General features: G+C 44.7%; 2 protein-coding genes across 2 annotated transcripts in view; both read left to right on the forward strand.

The window, feature by feature from the left end:
• Positions 1-387: 387 nt before the first annotated feature.
• Positions 388-11,742, forward strand: LOC119432733 (tetraspanin-33-like). Its single transcript, XM_049658807.1, has 6 exons — positions 388-2,247; positions 3,349-3,472; positions 4,524-4,764; positions 6,346-6,628; positions 8,440-8,583; positions 10,409-11,742. Exons 1-6 carry the CDS (start codon positions 2,086-2,088, stop codon positions 10,685-10,687), a joined length of 1,233 nt encoding a protein of 410 aa, XP_049514764.1. The 5' UTR covers positions 388-2,085; the 3' UTR covers positions 10,688-11,742.
• A 2,235-nt stretch (positions 11,743-13,977) lies between these two features.
• Positions 13,978-19,792, forward strand: part of LOC119433280 (2-hydroxyacyl-CoA lyase 2-like) — a 38,236-nt gene continuing 32,421 nt past the window's right edge. Inside the window, 2 exon segments of the mRNA XM_037700427.2 lie at positions 13,978-14,274; positions 14,880-14,933. Coding sequence (XP_037556355.2) covers positions 14,152-14,274; positions 14,880-14,933 — 177 coding nt within the window. The 5' untranslated portion in view covers positions 13,978-14,151.

Genomic DNA, 19,792 nt, shown 5'->3' on the forward strand with positions numbered 1-19,792 from the left:
GGCCGTATGCTTTATGTGCGAGTGAAAGTGCGCGAGGGCGAGGGATGCGCGCTTTCACGGGGAGCGAACGCACGGCGGAGTGCAAGCGTAAGTTATGTGCGAGTAAAAGCGTGCAAAGGTGAGGGACACGATCTTTCACGGGAGCGAACGCACGGCGGAGAGCAAACGTGACTTCCCAGTGGAAGGGGAGCAGTGGGCGAGGACGGCATCGAGGCACCCTAGACCGTGCGTGTGCGTGCCCGCTCTCCCACTGCAATCACACAAACAACGCAAACAACTGTTGTCGACGGCGGCGACGTTTTGCCCACGTTCGCACCGAACGCGTGTGGCGTTGGTGACATGCTTATGAAGAACGTGCCAACCTTTGCCGTACACCCTATGGCGGTGTACCGTAGCGACCATAAGGCCATGGTCCCTGTGGTCGCTAAATAAATGAAAACCACCGGATCATGTATATTTCTCATTCTTTAATAGTTTAAATAACCAATTACACCATCACGTCTTAATAGCCATAATTGGAAATACATAATTCCCACCACAGTACAGCTTCACTGGTCTTCCATCTCCACCCCAGTGGAAGGGCTGACAGTTCTTTTTTATAATCGATGCTGTATATTTCTCTTGCTTGTCTCAACCACAATGATCAGTTAATGCTCTCATCAGCATAGAATGCCCTGGCACTTCTCTAAGGTGGATGTTCCATACAGTCTGGCTGGGCGAATATCTCAGCATTCCTTTACAAAGTGTTCATTTATCCCTGTGCACAGCACACATACATGTAGTGCCCTACTAAGGGCAGTCAAGGAAGTGCATAAAACTTCCTCCTTGCCCAGTACCAATGAAACAGCGCTGCTTCATTGGTGTGTGCCTTTCGGCACATAATCTTGGCAGGGTTCCCTGCAGCACCCTCCTACGAAAGGTGGAGGAAGCGCATAGGAGAAGAAGAACGTAAACTTTATTTCCAAATCAATCAGATTGGAGTCTGGTGTCTTTTTAGTGGGTCTGGGCACCCACCGCAGACGCGGTTCTGAGACCTTGTCTGTTCCCTTCACTGAAGTGGCACATACCCATCATGGGGGAATTTACCAAGAATCAGGCGGTCTGCACAACATACCTTGAAGAGGTTTAGAAAATTAAAAAAAACTTATATGCTGGGGAAAGGCTTGTTATTGAGCAGTCAATTTTCAGACATCTTAGTGTGGTGAATCTAAAGACAACAACAACAAAAAATTGCACATTTTAGAAAGGCACGCGATGCGATGCAAGAATTCATTTATTCATAGCATTGGAAACATTTCGGTGATTGCAAATACAACTGAACGCACTGCTGTCAAGTCACTTCTCTGTCTTCTCCTTTCTAATCCACATGTCGTTTCCTCAATTGCTCCGCTATATGATGTCTAGCCTGTGTTCACTACCTTTCAATATACTTAACCTGTCGGAAGGGAAATTCCTCTTGCAACACCGCTTTCGAAAATGTGGAGAACTTGCTTTAAATTTGTCCGGGACTTGTTCAAGCCCGTCTGACCCGCCGTGGTTGCTTAGTGGTTATGGTGTTGGGCTGCTAAGCGCGAGGTCGCGGGGTCGAATCCCGACCATGGTGACCGCATTGCGAAAACATCAGTGTACTTAGATTTAGGTGCACGTTAAAGAACCCCAGGTTGTCCAAATTATTCCAGAGTCCCCCACTACGGTGTGCGTCATAATCATTTCGTGGTTCTGGCATATAAAACCCTATAATTCTTCAAGCCCGCCTTCGCCACCTCTGTACAACAGGCCCAGTACACCCTCCCGACCTTGAGCAATGGATTCATGGATCCCTCTATCATTCCGTATTAAACTTTGTGCTGGAAACAAATCTGTTTGTGTACGTATGAGCGCATCTTTGTATTATTCCCAAAGGCAGGCTTTCGAGTTGAAGCAACATAGTTTGACATGCAACAAACCAATTTTTTCTTTCTTTTTTCATCTTTTATGCTGTCCTATGAAGCTACTGTTAGACAAACAAAATCTGAGTGCTCAGAATGTAGAAGCATATGCAGGTAAAAAAAAATGGACAAGAATTGAAATGGCATTAGCATACACATGAACTTGTATCAGAACATTTTGGGCACATTTGTTCTTTCATGGGCTGGTGGCATGTGCCACACTGTTCCAAAGAAGAAAAAGAAGAGCTGCTTTTCTCAGTGTGAAGACCAGCTTGTCGTCAGAGGGATTCGTCAACCTGCATTTGCTCCAGCCATGGAGGTTTGAGACTCCTTTTCCCACTTCTCTCTGTTTGTTTGTTTTTACACTTGTCAGAATTCTGTGTTGGTTTAGCAACACTGCACCAGTACTGCTGGCATAGGGTGTAATCAAAATGCGATAGGCCTAACAGGTTCCCTGCTTTCACTGCAGCCTTGTGAGACTTCTTCATATTTGTTGAATGTCTCAAATATATGGGCTATCTTCTTAATTAACTGTATTTTTTTTAGCAGTGACACTTCAATTGGTATTCAGCCGAAATAGCTAAGATCAACGCACTCATACGAAAGGCGTACAAGCAAGCTCTCGGCCTTCCAGATAGCACCAGCACCAAGCGACTACTTCAACTGGGTGTACACAACACGTTAGAGGAGCTGATAGAGGCTCAACAGATTGCTCAGTTGGAGAGACTAGCCGGTTCGCGCACGGGCAGGAGTATCCTCAGCAAATTAGGGATAAGCTCTCACAATCAACAAGGATGTAAAGTGTCTGTTCCCAAGGTAATCACGGAAAAGATCCAGGTCCCAATTCTGCCCGAAAGCATGCACCCCGAACTTGATCAGGGCAGGAGGGAAAGCAGAGCTAAAGCTCTACTCAAGGCATATGGTAGAGACAAGGAGGCGTTGTTCGTGGATGCAGCAGAGTACCCGAGTCATGAATCCTACGTCGCAGTAGTGATAAACTCTGACCACAAGTGCATAAGTGCGTGCTCAATACGTTCTAATAATAGTGAAATTGCAGAAGAAGTAGCTATCGCTCAGGCCTTAATTTCCCCCAAATGTAGATATGTCATCAGCGACTCGGAATATCGCCTGAGGCCGCTAACATACTCCACGGGAAAGCCCAGCTCATATCATCAGAGGAATTCGAAGACAGATACATCATTTGGTTCTCAGCCAACACCTCCTGTGAGTTCCCCGCTCCCAACCTCAACGAGGTTCATTGTGCATTAATTTGTATAAGCACTAACATGTGCACATATCTAGGAGGTTTCCTTCAGCTAAGGGTGATGGACCAGGATGTTAGTCATGCACAGTCTCAGTTTTTCTAAAAGTGCTGATTAGCCCAACCTCTGTCAACTATGCTTTGTGCTATTCTTTGCAGGAGGAAGCAACCAAGGCACGCATTTTCCTCAAAGACGTCGATGGAACCGAGGAACAGAAATTTGTGCCCACCTCGGAGAAACTGGAGCCTGTCTGCTACGTCTCTGTCGCCACCCAGACAAAAGGTTGGTTCAGTGTGGTTATGACGGGTAGAAAATAGTCAGAGCGCGCGGTGTGTAGCTTTGCAGGTCATACCTTGTGCCCCTCGTGCTTTGTATGAGCTCGGCTCATCTTTGTAATTTTACATGACTGTTTCGGATGATTACAACTGGTCTATTGCAGTCGTGCTTGCTTCTGAGTGTTTCAGGCTTGTAGGGCTCGTTTCTGTCTATTTGATGTGTTGGTCATAAGTGTAAACACCATACCATGATGGTAGAATAATCTGAAAGGAAATTTTTGCTGTACATTGAGGTTCATGAGTACATGGCATTGCAGACGGGCTAGATACGTGCATTCACGTGTAAAAAACAAAGCTGAGAGGGAAGGGAGGCAGGTTGCCACTGCAGTTATAGAGATTATGAACTGCAGTTCTGCTCTCGATGTGAAGAACAGCATCATTGTCGCAAGCAGCTCAGCTCTTCCCATTAGCAAAGCATATAGTCTACCTATGTAAGAAACACACCCACGAAGAGGTTTGTGACTAATATATATTCAGTAGATCGCATTCCAGCTGCTTTAGCATGTTCTTGCTGCTGGCAGGTTTCAAAATTCCTAAGAAACCACGACCAATGCTTCTCAGAATGAAAGTCTGATGACACTGTGCACGGAAAGCTGATTTTAGTCTGCAGTTCATCATGACATTAGTTTTTTTGCCACTTACACAAATAAACATATCACTTTATGTTCTAGCAAGAAATGCTTTTGAATGACATGCACAGCCTTTGCCAAAAGAAAGTCATTTCACAGGTGACTACAGCCGTCTCCTTGATGTCTAGTCTTCTTCCTGCAGCATACTCACTGCTTGAAAGCTCTGTGGAGAAAGGTGAACTCTCATCATCATGCTCTGAAGGGTTACAGTGTCAGAACTTCCTTGGACGCAACATGAAATAGCCCAGCTATGACTCGGCAATGCTTTTGCTCCAAGTTTTCTTTCTTATGGTGAAGGCGGTACATCTGTTCATGTATGTTGCCTTGTGCACTCTCGCTAAAGGGTTCATGCCTTGTCATATTGTGCAGATCTTGGTGACCCGAGCCCTGTAATACGTCCTGTGGCACTAGCAGCCGACGTTACTGGCACAGAGGCAGCAGCACTCAACTTGGACGTGAACCCATTTGTGCGCTACCCACTCATCATCATGAACTGTGTTCTCTGGGTCCTTGGCCTCGTCCTTTTTGTCGGCGGCCTGTATGCCTATATTAGCACTTCATCGCGGGCCAGTGCTCCTGAGCCCTCGGAAACTGTTCTCAACATCTACAGGTTGGAAACGGGAGCTAAGCCCATACCTCAATTGTTGGCCATGTGCTGGCTTCATTAGGCCAGTTTAATTGTTCTTGATCATTGAGACAGCATCTAAAGACAGGTTGAATGCTGTGTGCATAGATCCATGATGCTCTCAAAATGGTGTTATGCTCTCCTTAGGCTTGACTTATTTGACTTGACCTTTAAAATTCAGTAACACGTTGTGACCTGTGAGCTGAATCTTAACCTCATTGTACACCACACTATTTTATTGCAACTTATGTTCTTCTTCACTGAAGTAACGTATAATTTGATTTCACTGCTGGCTGGGTTGGTCAGGGAAAGGTGTTAATTTGGCAGTGTTCCTCTCTGAGTTAAGCGTATAGTACTGTCAACATGAAGGTGGTATAATAAGCTGTATAAAAAAAAGCACAGGTGTTTGCACTGTGAAATGAGTGTGAGTAAACCAAGGCTTATATTTATTTAAAAGGAGACGAGCAAGAAATATTTAACTTTAGCCAGATGAGTAAGTTACGTTTCTGGATTATCAAGAATGTCAGTGTCGTGTTGAGAACCGACTCATATATACATAAACAAGGATTACATTGCATTCTAAAGAAACCAAGGCTTGAACCTAAAAGTATGTTAAAATTTGTAAAGTCATGCCGATGTACTGGCTCTGTAGTTAGGCCGTGAGCTTCAAGAAGGGAACATGCCACAGTAACTGTGCTCTGTTGCTGAGCGCTCGAGTACTTAGATTTATGTGCACGTTAAAGAACACCATGGTGGTCAAAATTAATCCGGAGCCCTTCTGTACGGCATCTCTAATAGTCCTAGTGTTGCTTTGGGACATTACCCCCCCCCCCGCGTTGTCAATCAATCAATCAACTTCAACTTTGTCTTCTACTTTCCCTGCAAGTAACTGACTTTTCCCACCGAGTAAAGGCTAATAGAGTCTCAAAGGAGTGCTTCACGAGTTCAAACTGATTTTCTCTTGCTTTTTAGTAATCATTTTATGTCACGTCACGAGAGTCAATGAAAAAAATATGAGGACAGCTAAGCACTTCTTATGAGTTGGGAATGCAAAAGCATTAATGTCCAATTGAATGCTGCTGAGCGGTCGTTCGGAGTTTTGCGCTGCAAATTATGTACCATAGCAGTACATGCTGCCCGAGCCATCAAGCAGCAGCAGCCTGCGGTGCCAACGTTGCATGCCATAGATGTCCTGCGTGACGCGAGGCTGAAGAAGCAGCAGCGACCACCAAGGACGGCAGGCTTCCTCGCCACAGCTAAGCCCAGTGGGGGTGCGAGAAAGAGAGATATGGACCGCCCGCCGGCTTCCGAGAGCGAGATCGAGGGTGATGTGGCATCACAGTGATGCCCTCTTCCATCACGCAACTCCTGGCGCGCTGTCGCAGCAACAGGTATCCCAATTCGCCCCTTCTGCTCTGCCGAGGCACGCTCAGGACGTGGCGCCACAGCCAATGGGACTTTAGGTGCCATTTCACTGTTAGACTACAGTCGCTGGCTTTTTCACTCCGAGGGCCGTTTGATGCTTTCGCATCAATAAGAGAGTCTCCAAATTTGGAACATATGCAGTCAGTTGGTGGTGCACGTGGAGGCGACGGTGATGCTGGTGGGCACGCTGCTGGTGTTGCTTTCCTTCTGCGGCTGCGTCGGGGCACTACGCGAGAACACCTGCCTGCTGAATGCCTACTCATCGCTCATCACTGCCCTGCTGCTGCTGAACCTCATCGTGGGCCTGCTGGTGTTTTCGCTGCCCGCGCAGCTGAAGCGCATGCTGCGCAGCACATTGAGCACACACCTCGTCATGCACTACCGGGACAGTCCCGACTTGCAGCACCTCATCGACTCCATTCAGGCAGGATGTCACATAGCATTCTGCATGGCAATTAAACAGATGAAAGAGATCTTCTGCAGTACATTCAAAAACAACACACCCGAGTCGCTCTGCACTCGCATGGTGCGCCCTCTCGTGTGTTTTGCAAAGCATTCGAGTGGGCGGATTGGTAGTGCATGCTGACGTCACGGGTAAGCAGCCGGTTGACTTATTGAACGCAACTTTCGCCTAGGCAAAATATGGCCGAAGTAGAACGTTTCAGAATACGGCCCCAGGCTTTGAGCTAGCACATGCTACTGGAGCCCCTTGGAAACTGTCCAGTGACCCCTGTCAGTGCATTAATTTAAAGAGAGTGGTGCTCAGAAAAGCAGACACAGAAATACAGCCATATCGATTAACAGTGTGCTGTACAATGGGACCTTGCTGATGTCTTTTGAAAAAAAGTGTAAACAAATCTATTATCCTAGAAAACATTTCTTTTATCTGCATGTTCAAAACAGGGTATCCTTAAAATTTTTTTACCCTGTTGCAAGTGTATGATTTTGGAAATTACAAAGACAAGTAAAAAAACAAAAAACAATTGACTCCAACTAGCTTTTCCAATGGGAATTAACTGGGACCAATAGGAAACAATTGGAAAATCCTTACTTCCAACTGGTTACGATTGGGTCAGAGGAGGAACCAATTGGAGTTGCCAATTGTAATGAACTGGACCCAATTGGAACCGATTGGAAAATCCCTAGTTCCAACTGGTTACGATTGAGTCAAAGTGAAACCAATTGAATCCAATTGGGCTTGGTTCTAACTAAGTAGGAAATTGTTACCTCCAATTGGTTACGATTGAGTCAGGGATGCAACCAATTGAGCCCAATTGGACTTGCCAGTTTTAACCAGCTAGGCCCACCTTACATTCCCAACTACTAAGTCTAATTGGACTACCAATAGGAATAAACTAGAATGTAACCAACCGGAAAAATCATATTTTCAGTGTATGAACCCATTCAAAGTAATTGGAATGAGTTATATCTATATATTCATGCAGTACTAAGGCTATAGCAAACCTGTTTCTGACAGCTGGAATCCTGTTTAGGTTTGCTTTGTGGGGTATATATATATATATTGGTATTGCCCATTGGTGCAATTGGTCATTGCAACCAATTGGTAGCTATTGGGTAGAATTGGTCACTCCAACAAACACCAACTGGTCACATTCCAACTGTTCTAATTGGTCCAATTATGTACTAATTTACGATTAGAAATTTTCCCATTGGTACCAATTGGAAATTTCACAATTGGAATCAATTGCTTTTTTTGACAGGGCCTAGTATGTTTTAGGCAATTTATACTTGGCCTGCATTTTGCAAGCTAGTTTTGCACGCCATAAGGGTGATGCACATCTAGACATCCAAGTCACAAGTGCATTTAAAGCAATGCTTCCAATTTTTTTGTAATGTTTACAAATTTGGGCTCATTCTACAATTTTAAGGCTGTTATGTGAAGTTCCGTGAAGGCGCCACTGTGGGAGATGAAACATTACCATTACTAAAACTTTTATGGTCGGCGTTTGTCTTTGTCTATTATCGTATAGTATGTGTTTGCAGTATTAACTTATGATGAAATCCATGTGTCGTTTTGGAGCTAGCTAGGAGTAACCTGAATCCTCTCAAGTGTCTACTCTGATCCAAACCTTCCAGAGTAAAGCCTAATGCCCCAAACTGGATCATGCCAGAAGTTGCTGCATGCAGCGCTGGCAGAAGGTCAAAAGCATTCCAGTGTAATTCACATTTATTTATTAATAACTGTGGCTTTTTATTGGTTGTTCTCTCCCACAGGAGGACCTGCAGTGCTGCGGGCTGTCACAGAGAAGTTTCCGGGACTGGAACAGCAACATGTATTTCAACTGCTCACGAACCAATCCCAGCAGTGAGCGCTGCTCAGTACCTTACTCCTGCTGCAGGCGAAACAGCACTCAAGAGGTGTGCAAGGGCTTTGTTTAGTTCAGAATTTATTGCACCAGTAAGCAAGTAGTAGTACTTTTAAAAGGATATAAAAAGCACACAAGATAGTTCACATTGAAGTAAAAATGCTCTTGGGCTACCAAAACATTACCAAAAGCAATTTTTTCAAAAGCAAGAAAATTATGGACAGGCCTATTGGCACTACCACTGTAAAAATAAGGTAACTGCTTATGTATGTCTGCATGTCCCACTTATAACTGGCAGATTGTAGTCATTCACCACTGATAATATAACGTTAATTATGTACTAATTCCATTCAACATAAAAGAGAATGCAGAATTTTACAGATTTTTCTATAGAAGAGCTCGATCACTAAGAACTATTCGCACCAATCTGATAATGCTGTTTGCAAGGGCGTGGTCTTTGAGATCCTCAAATCAGGTGATAGCACTTTGCAAAGCTGTCTTCTGAGATCACTGGTGCTTCCTATGTAAGGGGTCCTGTTTGTAGCAGATGACTTGAATTCTCGAACTGTACATCGGCGCTTCAGCCTCGATTTTCTCTGTAACCAAGTCGCCACTCTGCACAAGCTTATGTTACCAGGCTTCTAGGAATGCAATTTGACACCATAAATTATGTATATTTGCCTTTACTGTCCTTTTAAGCCAAACTAGAACTATAGCTTAATACTCCAAAGTTTTCATGGTTTCATTGTCACTTAGAACAGAGATTTCATAGCGAGCAAATGACAAATTTAGGATGGCATCGGGAAAATATTGAACCAGCTCCCGATGATGTCTGTTGTCGTATTTATTATTATAATGAGTAGTATTTAACCACACATAATAAAAAGATGATTTCATATTATTTGAACATGAAATAAAAAAAAAAACAGTGTGGCCATCTTTTTTTTTAATGCTCTTAATGGTAATTCATTAAGGCTAATCTCTATTGACAGCCACATATTAGGGAAAGAAAGAACGTCATGCAGACCCCATGCACTGTGGGATTCTGTCTAAGTTGTGGTGAGCCAGCAAGATGAAACAGCACATATCTATTAGAGATGTGCAGCAGATTTTGGCGACAAATGCACCCTGCGATCATCAGCCAAGACGGCAGAGAAATGTGATACAGCACCACCAGCCACAGCATCTAAACCTTCGCACGTCACAAAGCTCTCGTGCCAGAGCATGTTCATGTGCAAGAGATAGTTGGTATTGGCAGGAGAGAAGTATGCATGCAATTGAGGCCAGGTACTTCCCCGATCAAAAAAAAAAAATCAGTTCATTAATGGAATGATGCGCTTGAAGGCGTATATTTGCTGCAACACGGATAATTATGTAGCATTTGTTGTTTCGTTGCATATTTCTATAGAGAATACAACCGGTGAACAGCAAATCTGTAGGGGTAGCACCGATGGCTACAGTGAAATCTCATTGATATGATCTTCACGGGAAATGGAAAATAAAACATATCATCCGAAAATCGCATTATCCAAAAATAATCATATTTAAGAAAACACCATATATAAAAACACATTATCCCGAAAAACGTATCAGCGAAATTCCACTGTATATGTATACATTGACTCATTATGTGTGTGTTGTCCTGTGTTGAGCTATTTGGTGGCAAGACAGCGGCGGAAGCCGTGGTGAGCAAAGTCTGGGAGGGTTCGCAAGAAATGGCAGAAATTGTTTTTCAGTGCACCTTTAACATGCCCACTGTAGGTATGATGCAGATGTTAGTACAGTTTTATTCACTGTACCCGAACCTTATTGGACACTGTGAGTGCTTAAATGGCCAAGCCTTGTTCTCAATAAGATTCATGCAACTGGAATTGCAGGTGGTGAACTTAAGCTGTGGTCAGGGCGTGTTGAACAGGACCGACTATGACGCATGGTTCACCGTCTACACTGGCAACTGCGTCGACGCGGCACATCGATTTATGCGGGAAAATGTCACCATCATTACGGGAACTTGCCTGGTTTTTGTGATCCTGCTTGCCTTTGTGCAAATGGTCACGCAGGCACTGGTCGACGAAATATTCATAATTCGGCGCATTTACGAGAAGGTCTATGACCGCCTTTATGACATGCGCGCCAGTGCAGATAACACGGATTGACATCTAATAAACATGTATGTTTGTGTGTGTAAATTAGTCATTTGATTTTTGACCATCGTTCATTTAAACAGCTTTTTTTCAGCATAAATCTTGCTCTTCTGTCAACTGCTCTGAGTTGTTCAATGTTTTTTAAATGTTGTGAACTGTGAAAATAACGGTACAGTACATTCTTTGAAGTGAAGTCCACCCTCTGTCTCAATTGTAATCAATATGCAGCAACAATTTGGAGACAAAGGATTGTTACTGTTGGGACTTGAATACATTGATCTGGATTGCATGGGCTTCTCCCTCCTTACATAGCAAAGGCGCTACTCTTCCACAAGTCCTTGACGTTGCTGTGTTGATGGGGCAAAGCATGATGATGCTGCAACGTTGAGAAGGAAGGGCTGCCTACTCTAAATCTTTGCAATGATTGCAGCTATTAACAGTCGTAGTGATCGATACAACAGAACATCAGTGTTAATTGATGTATATGCATATAGCACATGAGTGTTGTCTTTCCTGATTTTCTTTTCTCCTGCTTGGCTAGGTGACTAAGTATTGTTGGCCTCCCGATTTAACGGAAGTACCTGTGGCGATATTGTCAATATTTTGGCACTCGTGTTGAAGTAATGGTATGACTCGTATTATCACAATTAACAGTGCTACAATTATTCATGTTGTTGGAGTATTTGCACTTCCATGTCATGATTATTGTGCACGCATTCACTCATCAAATCATATAGCTTGCAAATAAATTATAAGAGCTTGTCAGTACTGCTCTGGTAAATTATTTTATTAGGGACAGACACAACATATTGTGTTTAAACAGCACAACAGGTTAAAGATAGCTTTGTGGAAATTATAGAAGCTTTCCATACTAAAAAGTGAAAAAAAAAAAAAGTTTGTAGGCCAGCCTTGGCTAGCTCTGACTGATGAATAGTTTAGTTAATTGCAATCAGGAAGATATCCTGAAAGCCGTTGATATGGGCATACCCAATCACCCTTTTTTTTTTTTTCCACAGGCCTTCTGCAAGCCTTTCTTTTAATATTTGTTTTATTGTGACATCAACTATAGAGACACTGCAGGCAAGATTATGCTGTCGGAATCGCCGTGATATTCTGTATATATATATATATATATATTTAAGTATATCATAAATAAACATAAATAAGGTTGTCCAACGGCTGGATTCGAACAAAAGGCATTTAACATAGAAGCCCGATACTCTATCCATTAGGCCATGGATCCCTGTCTCGGAAGGCAGAATAGAACATACTTAATTGCGCATGCAAGAGGTCGATGTTTCGTAGATGCGAAGGCACTGTTTCATGTACCCAGCAGCAGCTGCCTTGCATACTGCGTTGTGCCAATATGTAGCACCTGTGCATAGTTTGAACACTGTTTGAGGAGGAGGAGGACTCAGTTGCTGTTTCCTATTCAAGTTGTGGCTCATACCTAGGGGGTATCGGAAGAAAATGGCTAGATTATTCCAAGTTATAACCAGAATTAGATAACCATTCAGGACTGCTATAGATCAAGTGCTGTTGAAAGGTGAAATTGCACGTTAAAATGAAACCAATGAATAGGAAAAGATGCAAATTTATGAAAAATTGGCACGACATTTCATTGGACTCCATAAATTCCTGGACTGCGGAGCAAACATCCCTGTGGCTGAATCGCACAATAGAGGCCTCAAACAAAGAGTCACGAGTGCAACGCTATACCTTGCTATCGCTTTCAACGCTTCGCCCTTTTGGCAAAACTGCCACTTTTTTTTTTGTTGCAAAGCAGACATACTGTAAACTTTTTCCTGGAATAAATTGCGAGTTCACGCATGTACTGTGCAAATATTTGCTCTTTAATTCTCCTTCATTTTGTCTGGTGTGCTAGCTGTTTAACTATGATGAACATAATCCAACTCGCCAAACTCCCAGATCTACTACCACAACTGATCGCCCGGTGCATTGTCAAGTTGTCTTTTGGCTCGCCAAGAAATGTGTGAAATCAAAACACTCATTGTCATGGTATTCCCAGGCATTCATCTAGTTTCCACAGAACTTACAGTGTTCCTGTATAATGGAAAGCTATTTGTTTTCCCATAGTGATTCCCTGTGCCTGCCTGTCCGTGTTTAAAAGGATCAGCAAGTTCCTATACTTATTATGCATAATTACTCAATTTACTTGCCTTCTCTATGATTGAGTGCCGAGTCTCTTTCTATTGTTTCCAGCTGGTAGGAAAGTGCGGACACAGCTGCCATCCTGATTCTCACAGATAAACTGTTGGTACAGTTCTAAGCATTCAAGCCTTGCTCTCAACAAAATATAAGTTGCCATGGAGATGGTGACCTTGAGCTACAGTCAGGGCATGTTGAACAGGACTGTCTGTGATGCATGGAATCCATATCAGCTATGCAGGCAACTGTGTTGACATAGCACATCAATTTCTGCATTAAAATATCGAAATGATTACAGCTATGAACATGCCTTTTGTTATCCTGCTGTTTTGTGCACAATGGTTATATGCAGTAGTCGATGAAATATTGATAATTTGGCACCTTTATGAGAAGGTCTATGACTAATTATGACTTGCATGCCAGTACAGCATAGAATAACATCTAAATACTTATAAGACTTAATAATTACAAGTACGTGTACAGTAATCATATGTTTTCTGACCTAGTCTCATTACTGGGGCATTGTGCTTGCACATATCTTTCTCTTCCCACTACTTCTTTAATGTGGCTTACTAGATTAGAGTTACGAGAGATAGAAACAAATTAATGGCAAAAGTCACTTAGAGTGTATATACATACTATAGAGTACAATAACCTATAGTGCTGCAAAGTTAATGGATATATTAGCATCAACCTTGTTTTGTCCTGTCTTTTGCGCTTCTATTACAGTATGGAAAAAAATAGCATTCCAGTTGAGGGGAAGAATAAACACTCTGCTTGTCTGCTCTTAAATATATTGTTCTCTTGATGAATTTCGAACATCTATTACTGACATCTACCATCAGCAGCTGTTTTGCATGCAAAAGAAGCTTTGTTGGATGATAAGCTGTTACGCGGCTACCTTGATTTTAAAGATTTAACAAGCGTTTATTATTGCTCTGCTGTCTTTTGAGAACGAATTGCGAGCCACTAGATGGCGCAAGGAAACACGTATAGTACGTATGGTAGCTCTATGCAACGCCTTCTTTGGTCTTCATTCTATGGCGTTGCTCTATGAAGCTATAGAGCTTAGTCACGTGAGCGGCGGAGCACGCGGTTGTGTTAACTTTTTTTTTAAATAAGTTATTTTTTGGTGTTTTCTCTATGGGCGTGCGTTTTACCGGGTGTTTGGCCCCAACTTTCCTCCCTACGCTCACAGGTGCGTGTGTTGCCGTCGGAGCAGACGTTTCTGTGATGTGGTTGACCGTGCGGTGATTAGCGCGTCCGAGTTTTTGATTTGTGCCAACGTTTGTGCATCGTATCTCCAGATGGCTGTTTTGAGCGCCCCTGCACTGTCAGACCTGTGGATTCCTGCCGCCGTCATGGTACTAGGAGGTTTAATAGCGGGCATTAGCAGGAAGTTGTCGCTGATCGCAAACTTGCGTTTCAAGGTGAGTGCCTAGTTTTTCCTGGTTGCTGGGGTTGGTCCTGTCCGCACACGCTTTTCGCAAATGAATGAAAAAAGAAAAAGTCATCTCGCGAGAGCCGAAGAGTTTTGGCCGAAGCATTTACCGGCGAACGCATGACAGTAGCGCTTAACAATGAAAGCGATAAACAAATGCACTTGCATTGAATAAACATAAGAACACGCAAATTCGCAGCACGTGTGCACCGCTAACGCCTGTCGCGGTTCGGTCGTATCCGAAACTCGAAAAAAGCGTGAGCTTGAGTGCGTCGCGTACGACTTGCGCCTCATATTTAATTATGAAGTTGAGAAGAGTAACAAAATGGGTCGTGTTTGCATTTGATCCACGGTATAAAAGGGACAAAAACCAACGGAAGACAGAATAAAATAAATTAACGATATGAATTAAGCGACTGTCGGACTTTCGAAAACGGCGTACACAGCGGGAAGCCTCCACGTCCTTTCTTGTCCCGTTAGTGCGCGCTGTTTTCGTTATAAATGACTATTTATATGCCACCTCAGCAGCGAACTATTTACTAATGAAGTCACGAGCGAATCTAGACATGCAGTATGTTTCCGTTTTGGCCGCAGGTCGACAAATCAACTCTTCGGAATGGTGGCGACTTGGTGGCCGACGTGCTCAAGGTAAGTATAAGGCCAGGGTCGGTGTGTTTGTGAGGCTGTGACCTGCGTTTTTATTCAAGAACTGACACATTCTAACAAAACTCAGTTGGCAGCTCGGACATTTAAGTTTGTTTATCCTCCACGAAAAGTATATTGAGAGTTAAAAAAAAGAAAGGCCTTCATAGCGAAAAGCTACGAAAAGTAAAGTCGCTTCAAAATGCCAGCTGTACAGATGAACCAGGCAAAGTCAAGTGATTATGGAATGATGCCCCCCCCCCCAGAAAAAAGAAAAGTATGTTGTGGCAAAATTTTAGTGAGAACAAGGCAGTGGTAAGCAGTATAAATGTTACTTTAAAGTTGTTGGAATAAAAATTGTATAGGCTTTGCAGCTATGAGTCAATGACTGTGCTAAGTATCTCAATGCCATGCACCCATTCAAATGACCTGCCAATCCCAGTCACACAACCAAACAAACATTTACAGAAGCGATGCTCAAGCTGTTCTTTGCTTGAATACCACTCTGCACTACTTGGTAATTTGTGTTACTTTCTCCAAAGTGTCGAATGCACAAGTCAGAAGCAACTCCTTCTTGCTGAATTCCAATGGTAGTGTTGTAGCCGCGAGGGACAAGGCAGAGCCAGAGTGGCCATGAGTGGCGAACAGTAAAGATGGTTTATTAGTGCGTGAGTGCTGAGCCAGAAGAACACGGAGCGCCCGGCTCACAGCGCTTGTAAGGCGATGAGCACCACGCTATCAGCGTGATGTCACACAGGCTTCGCATGACACCACACTCCTTCCCACAATGGTTATGGCCTGTACCAGTCGGGAGGTTTTCTTGCGCGAGTACTGCGTCGAAGAGTCTGAGCCCCTAGAGGGGATGCAGGTTCTTGCAGAGGGGACGCCGGTGCGGAGTTTTGGCATCGACTGGCATTCCGTTGTCCCGAGGGAGCAGAGTCTTCGGGTGGCTCGGAGCTTGGAGGCTCCAGCACAGGAAAGGGGGGCATCGTTGGAGACGCTTCCGGCATAGGGTCTGTAATTGAACTGGGCACGAAACGGGGAGGTTCACTGGGGCCTTGTTCATCACTTTCGAAATAACGTGAACGTAGACTGTCTACATGCACGAATCTATTGCCGGGTCCTACACGCACAATGTACGTAACGGCACTGCACCTTTTTTCGATGACTCCTAGCAACCACTTGGGATCACCTGGACGAAGACCTTGGACCAGAACGCTTTCACCCTGTTTATAAGCTCTCCATGACCCTCTTTTTTCATTGGCTTTGCTCTTCACTTTGCAGAAACGTTCTTCCATACGTCTCTCCAGGTCTGGCTGTAGCATAGTCAGGCGAGTGCGGGGCGTCCACGACAGGAACAGTTCTGCTGGTGTCTGTCCCATGGTTGTGGTTGGTGTGTTCCGGTACCTGAACAGAAATAGGTCTATGCGGTGCTATAGGGTCTTGCTGACACCCTGATGACTTTTCGTCGAGAATCTGTCTCATAAGATTCCGTTTCACCATCTGGACGCACCTCTCGGCGCTTCCATTGGACGCAGGGTGGTACGGCGGTGTCCTGGTGTGCTGCACTCTGTTCTTGTACAGGAACTCTGTGAAGTCCTTCGCAGTGAACTGTGGCCCGTTGTCCGTTACGACTTCCTCCGGAAGACCATACGATGCGAACACCCTGCGCAGCTTCTCGATGGTCTTTTCGGTCGTTGTTGAGTTCATGACGAACACTTCAACCCACTTTGAGTGTGCATCCACTAGCACAAACAGCCATTTGTTGTCTGCGAATGCGAAATCCAGGTGTATTCGTTGCCATCTGCGGCTCGGCCAACCCCAAGTTTGTAGTGGGGCCTTCGGTGAAGCGTTCGGCGTCAACTGACAAGTACAGCAGCTTTTAACAACACTTTCAATGTCTTGGTTTAACTGAGGCCACCAGACATAGCTGCGCGCGAGCATTTTCATACGCGTAACTCCGGGGTGACCTTCATGACAAAGTGCCAATACTCGTTTGCGCAAACAGGGTAGAACAATTACTCGATTTCCCCACGTAACGCACTGCTGATCTACAGATAGTTCATGCCGGCGAACAAAGTACGGGGTCAATTCGCTATCAGTTACATGCGCAGGCCAGCCATTCCTCGTGTACAGCAAGACCTTCGATAGCACATCATCCGTACTCGTTTTCTGGCTGATCGCGTCAGCAGACAACGGAAGTTCATTTACAACCGAGAAAAAGTGTACGTAATCTGAGACATCTCGATCATTCGCCAACGGCAACCGCGAAAGCATGTCAGCGTTTCCCATGTTGCTGCCTTTACGATACACCCATCTGTAATCGTACGCCGCTAGTAGCAAAGCCCATCGTTGCATGCGTGCCGCGGACATTACTGGAACGGGCTTGCCGTGCGCCAGAAGGGTAGCTAATGGCTGGTGATCCGAATAAATGACAAAACTACGGCCAAACAGGTACTTGTGGAACTTTTTCAGCCCAAAAACCACGGCGAGAGCCTCTTTTTCGATGTGAGCATACCCTTGCTCTGCTTTGCTCAATGCCCTGGACGCATATGCAATAGGTTTTTCCTCCCTATCAATTTTATGAAACAGAATGGCGCCCACGCCATACATGGATGCGTCACACACAAGACCTATCTCTTTAGTTTGGTCGTAGTACGTCAAAACCTTTTCTTCCGTTAGCCATGTTTTACTTTGCTGAAACACTTTCTCTGCCTCACGTGACCACTCGAAGCCTTTTTCTTGGTTTAACACGTCATACAACGGCCTGAGTCTTGCGGGTAGGTTGGGAACAAACTTTCCATAAAAGTTTATCAGCCCCAAGTAAGCTCTCAACTGTGACTCGTTCTTTGGTGCAGGGGCCTCAGTTATAGCTTTTACTTTTTCATCTGACGGGCGTATGCCCTTTTCATCCAGAACGTGCCCCAAATACAAGACAGACGTTTGAAAGAACTTACATTTTTCTTTCTTCAATTGAATGCCTCTTTGCTGAAAGCGGGACAGCATATTTTCCACTTTATGGAAACATTCCTCAAATGTAGCCCCTGCTATCAGCACGTCGTCCAGATAGCATGCTACTCGATCAAGTCCTTTCAATACATCATCCATGACTGCCTGAAAAATCGAAGGTGCACTCGTAATGCCATAGGGTAAGCGCGTGTACTTGAATAACCCCAAATGTGTATTTATCACGACTGCGCCTGCGGATGCAATTCCAGCCGCTGGTAGGCAGTAGATAAATCAACACAGTGAAATATTTGCAACCGGCCATTTTTACAAATAGATCCTCGATCACGGGAAGTGGATAATGATCAGTTCTGATGCATGGATTTAGTGTCACCTTAAAATCCCCACACACCCTGACCTGGTTGTTTGGTTTAGGCACAAATACTAGTGGCGTCGTCCATTCACTCTGCTGAACTGGTACTAACACTCCTGTTTTCACGAGATTCTGCAGTTCCGAAGACACTGCTTCCTTAACCGAAAATGGTACCGGCCGCGCTTTACAAAAAACGGGCGTGCTGCCCTCTTTAAGCACTAGTTCAGTGGCACTGTTCTTGATTAGGCCCAAGGTAGGCTAAAAAATCTTAGCATATTTTTCAAGTAACAACGCCACTTTGTCCAAGCAAACCCCGTGCACACTAGCTCAGTCTAACTTAAGTGCCGACAGCCAGTCTCGTCCCAACAGCATAGTGTTGGTACCCTCGTTTGTTTTCACGACAACTAGCGGAAGTTGCTTGTGCTGACCATTGTGCTCGACCGAAATGGTGAGCTTCCCAACTACTGTCAGTGGAGTGCCTCCGTAAGTTTTTAGCTTAAGACTGCATGGCTCTTTGGGTAGTCTGGGCCAGTACTTCCTGTACAGTGACTCTGGTACTATTGATACTGACGCCCCTGTGTCAATCTGCATATGGACACTTTTCTGTTCTAGCTTCAGACAAATTTCGTAAAGCCCGGTGCGCCCTTCACAGGAATAAATATTGTGGAGCACAAGTTCACCCGCGTCACTGTCTTCATCTATCGTGTTTGCAAAGTCTCTACTTCTGTCCTTGCACATCTTCGCTAAGTGCCCGACACGTTTACACAACCGACAACGATACTTTCGAAATTTGCAGATAGATGCTTCATGCTCTGAGCCGCATCGGAAACAGGGCAGTAATGATTCTGTCGCCCTTGTATCAGCCGGTATCGCCGAAGTTTCTTCTCTCCAGCACGGTGGGCATTTTCCGCTATCTGGTTTGCGGTGAATAGCGCTGACGGTTCCTTGCGCTGCACCCGGCTGAATATCTCGACTTTCCTTGCGGGCCAACTCGAAACTCCTTGCGATATCGCAGGCATTTCTAAATGTCAACTTGCTGTTCTTTAGCAGCTCTGCTTGCGTTTATTTGTCGCAAAGTCCTGCCACAAACCTGTCGCGAAGAGCCTCGTCCAAAAACGCCCCGAAGTCGCAGGACGTCGCCAACCGCTTCAGTTCTACCGCGAAAGCTGCCACTGTTTCGCCGTCTTGCTGAAAATGCTGATTAAATTTGAACCGCTCGGCAATTACAGAGGTTTTGGGCACATACTGCTCTTGCAGGGTCTGCACCAACTGTTCGTACGTCTTGTTTTCCGGCTTTTCTGGTTCCAGCAATGTTTTCAGGGTTTTGTAGGCTTTCTTCCCTATTGCCGTTATGAACACTGACACCTTCAGGTCGTCGCTCACCTGGGAAGCCTTCAGGAAGTGGTCGAACTGCTCCACGTAGGACTGGAAATCTTCATCACCGTCCTCGATGAACTCATCGAACCTTCCCATCGTGGCCATCCTGCCAGGCTCCTCGCAGCACGCTCGTCGTTAATGGTGTCTTGCAGCCCAGTGGAATTCTTGT

The sequence above is a fragment of the Dermacentor silvarum genome, chromosome 11, assembly GCF_013339745.2.
Source record: "Dermacentor silvarum isolate Dsil-2018 chromosome 11, BIME_Dsil_1.4, whole genome shotgun sequence".
In the NCBI taxonomy this organism is placed as follows: domain Eukaryota; kingdom Metazoa; phylum Arthropoda; class Arachnida; order Ixodida; family Ixodidae; genus Dermacentor; species Dermacentor silvarum.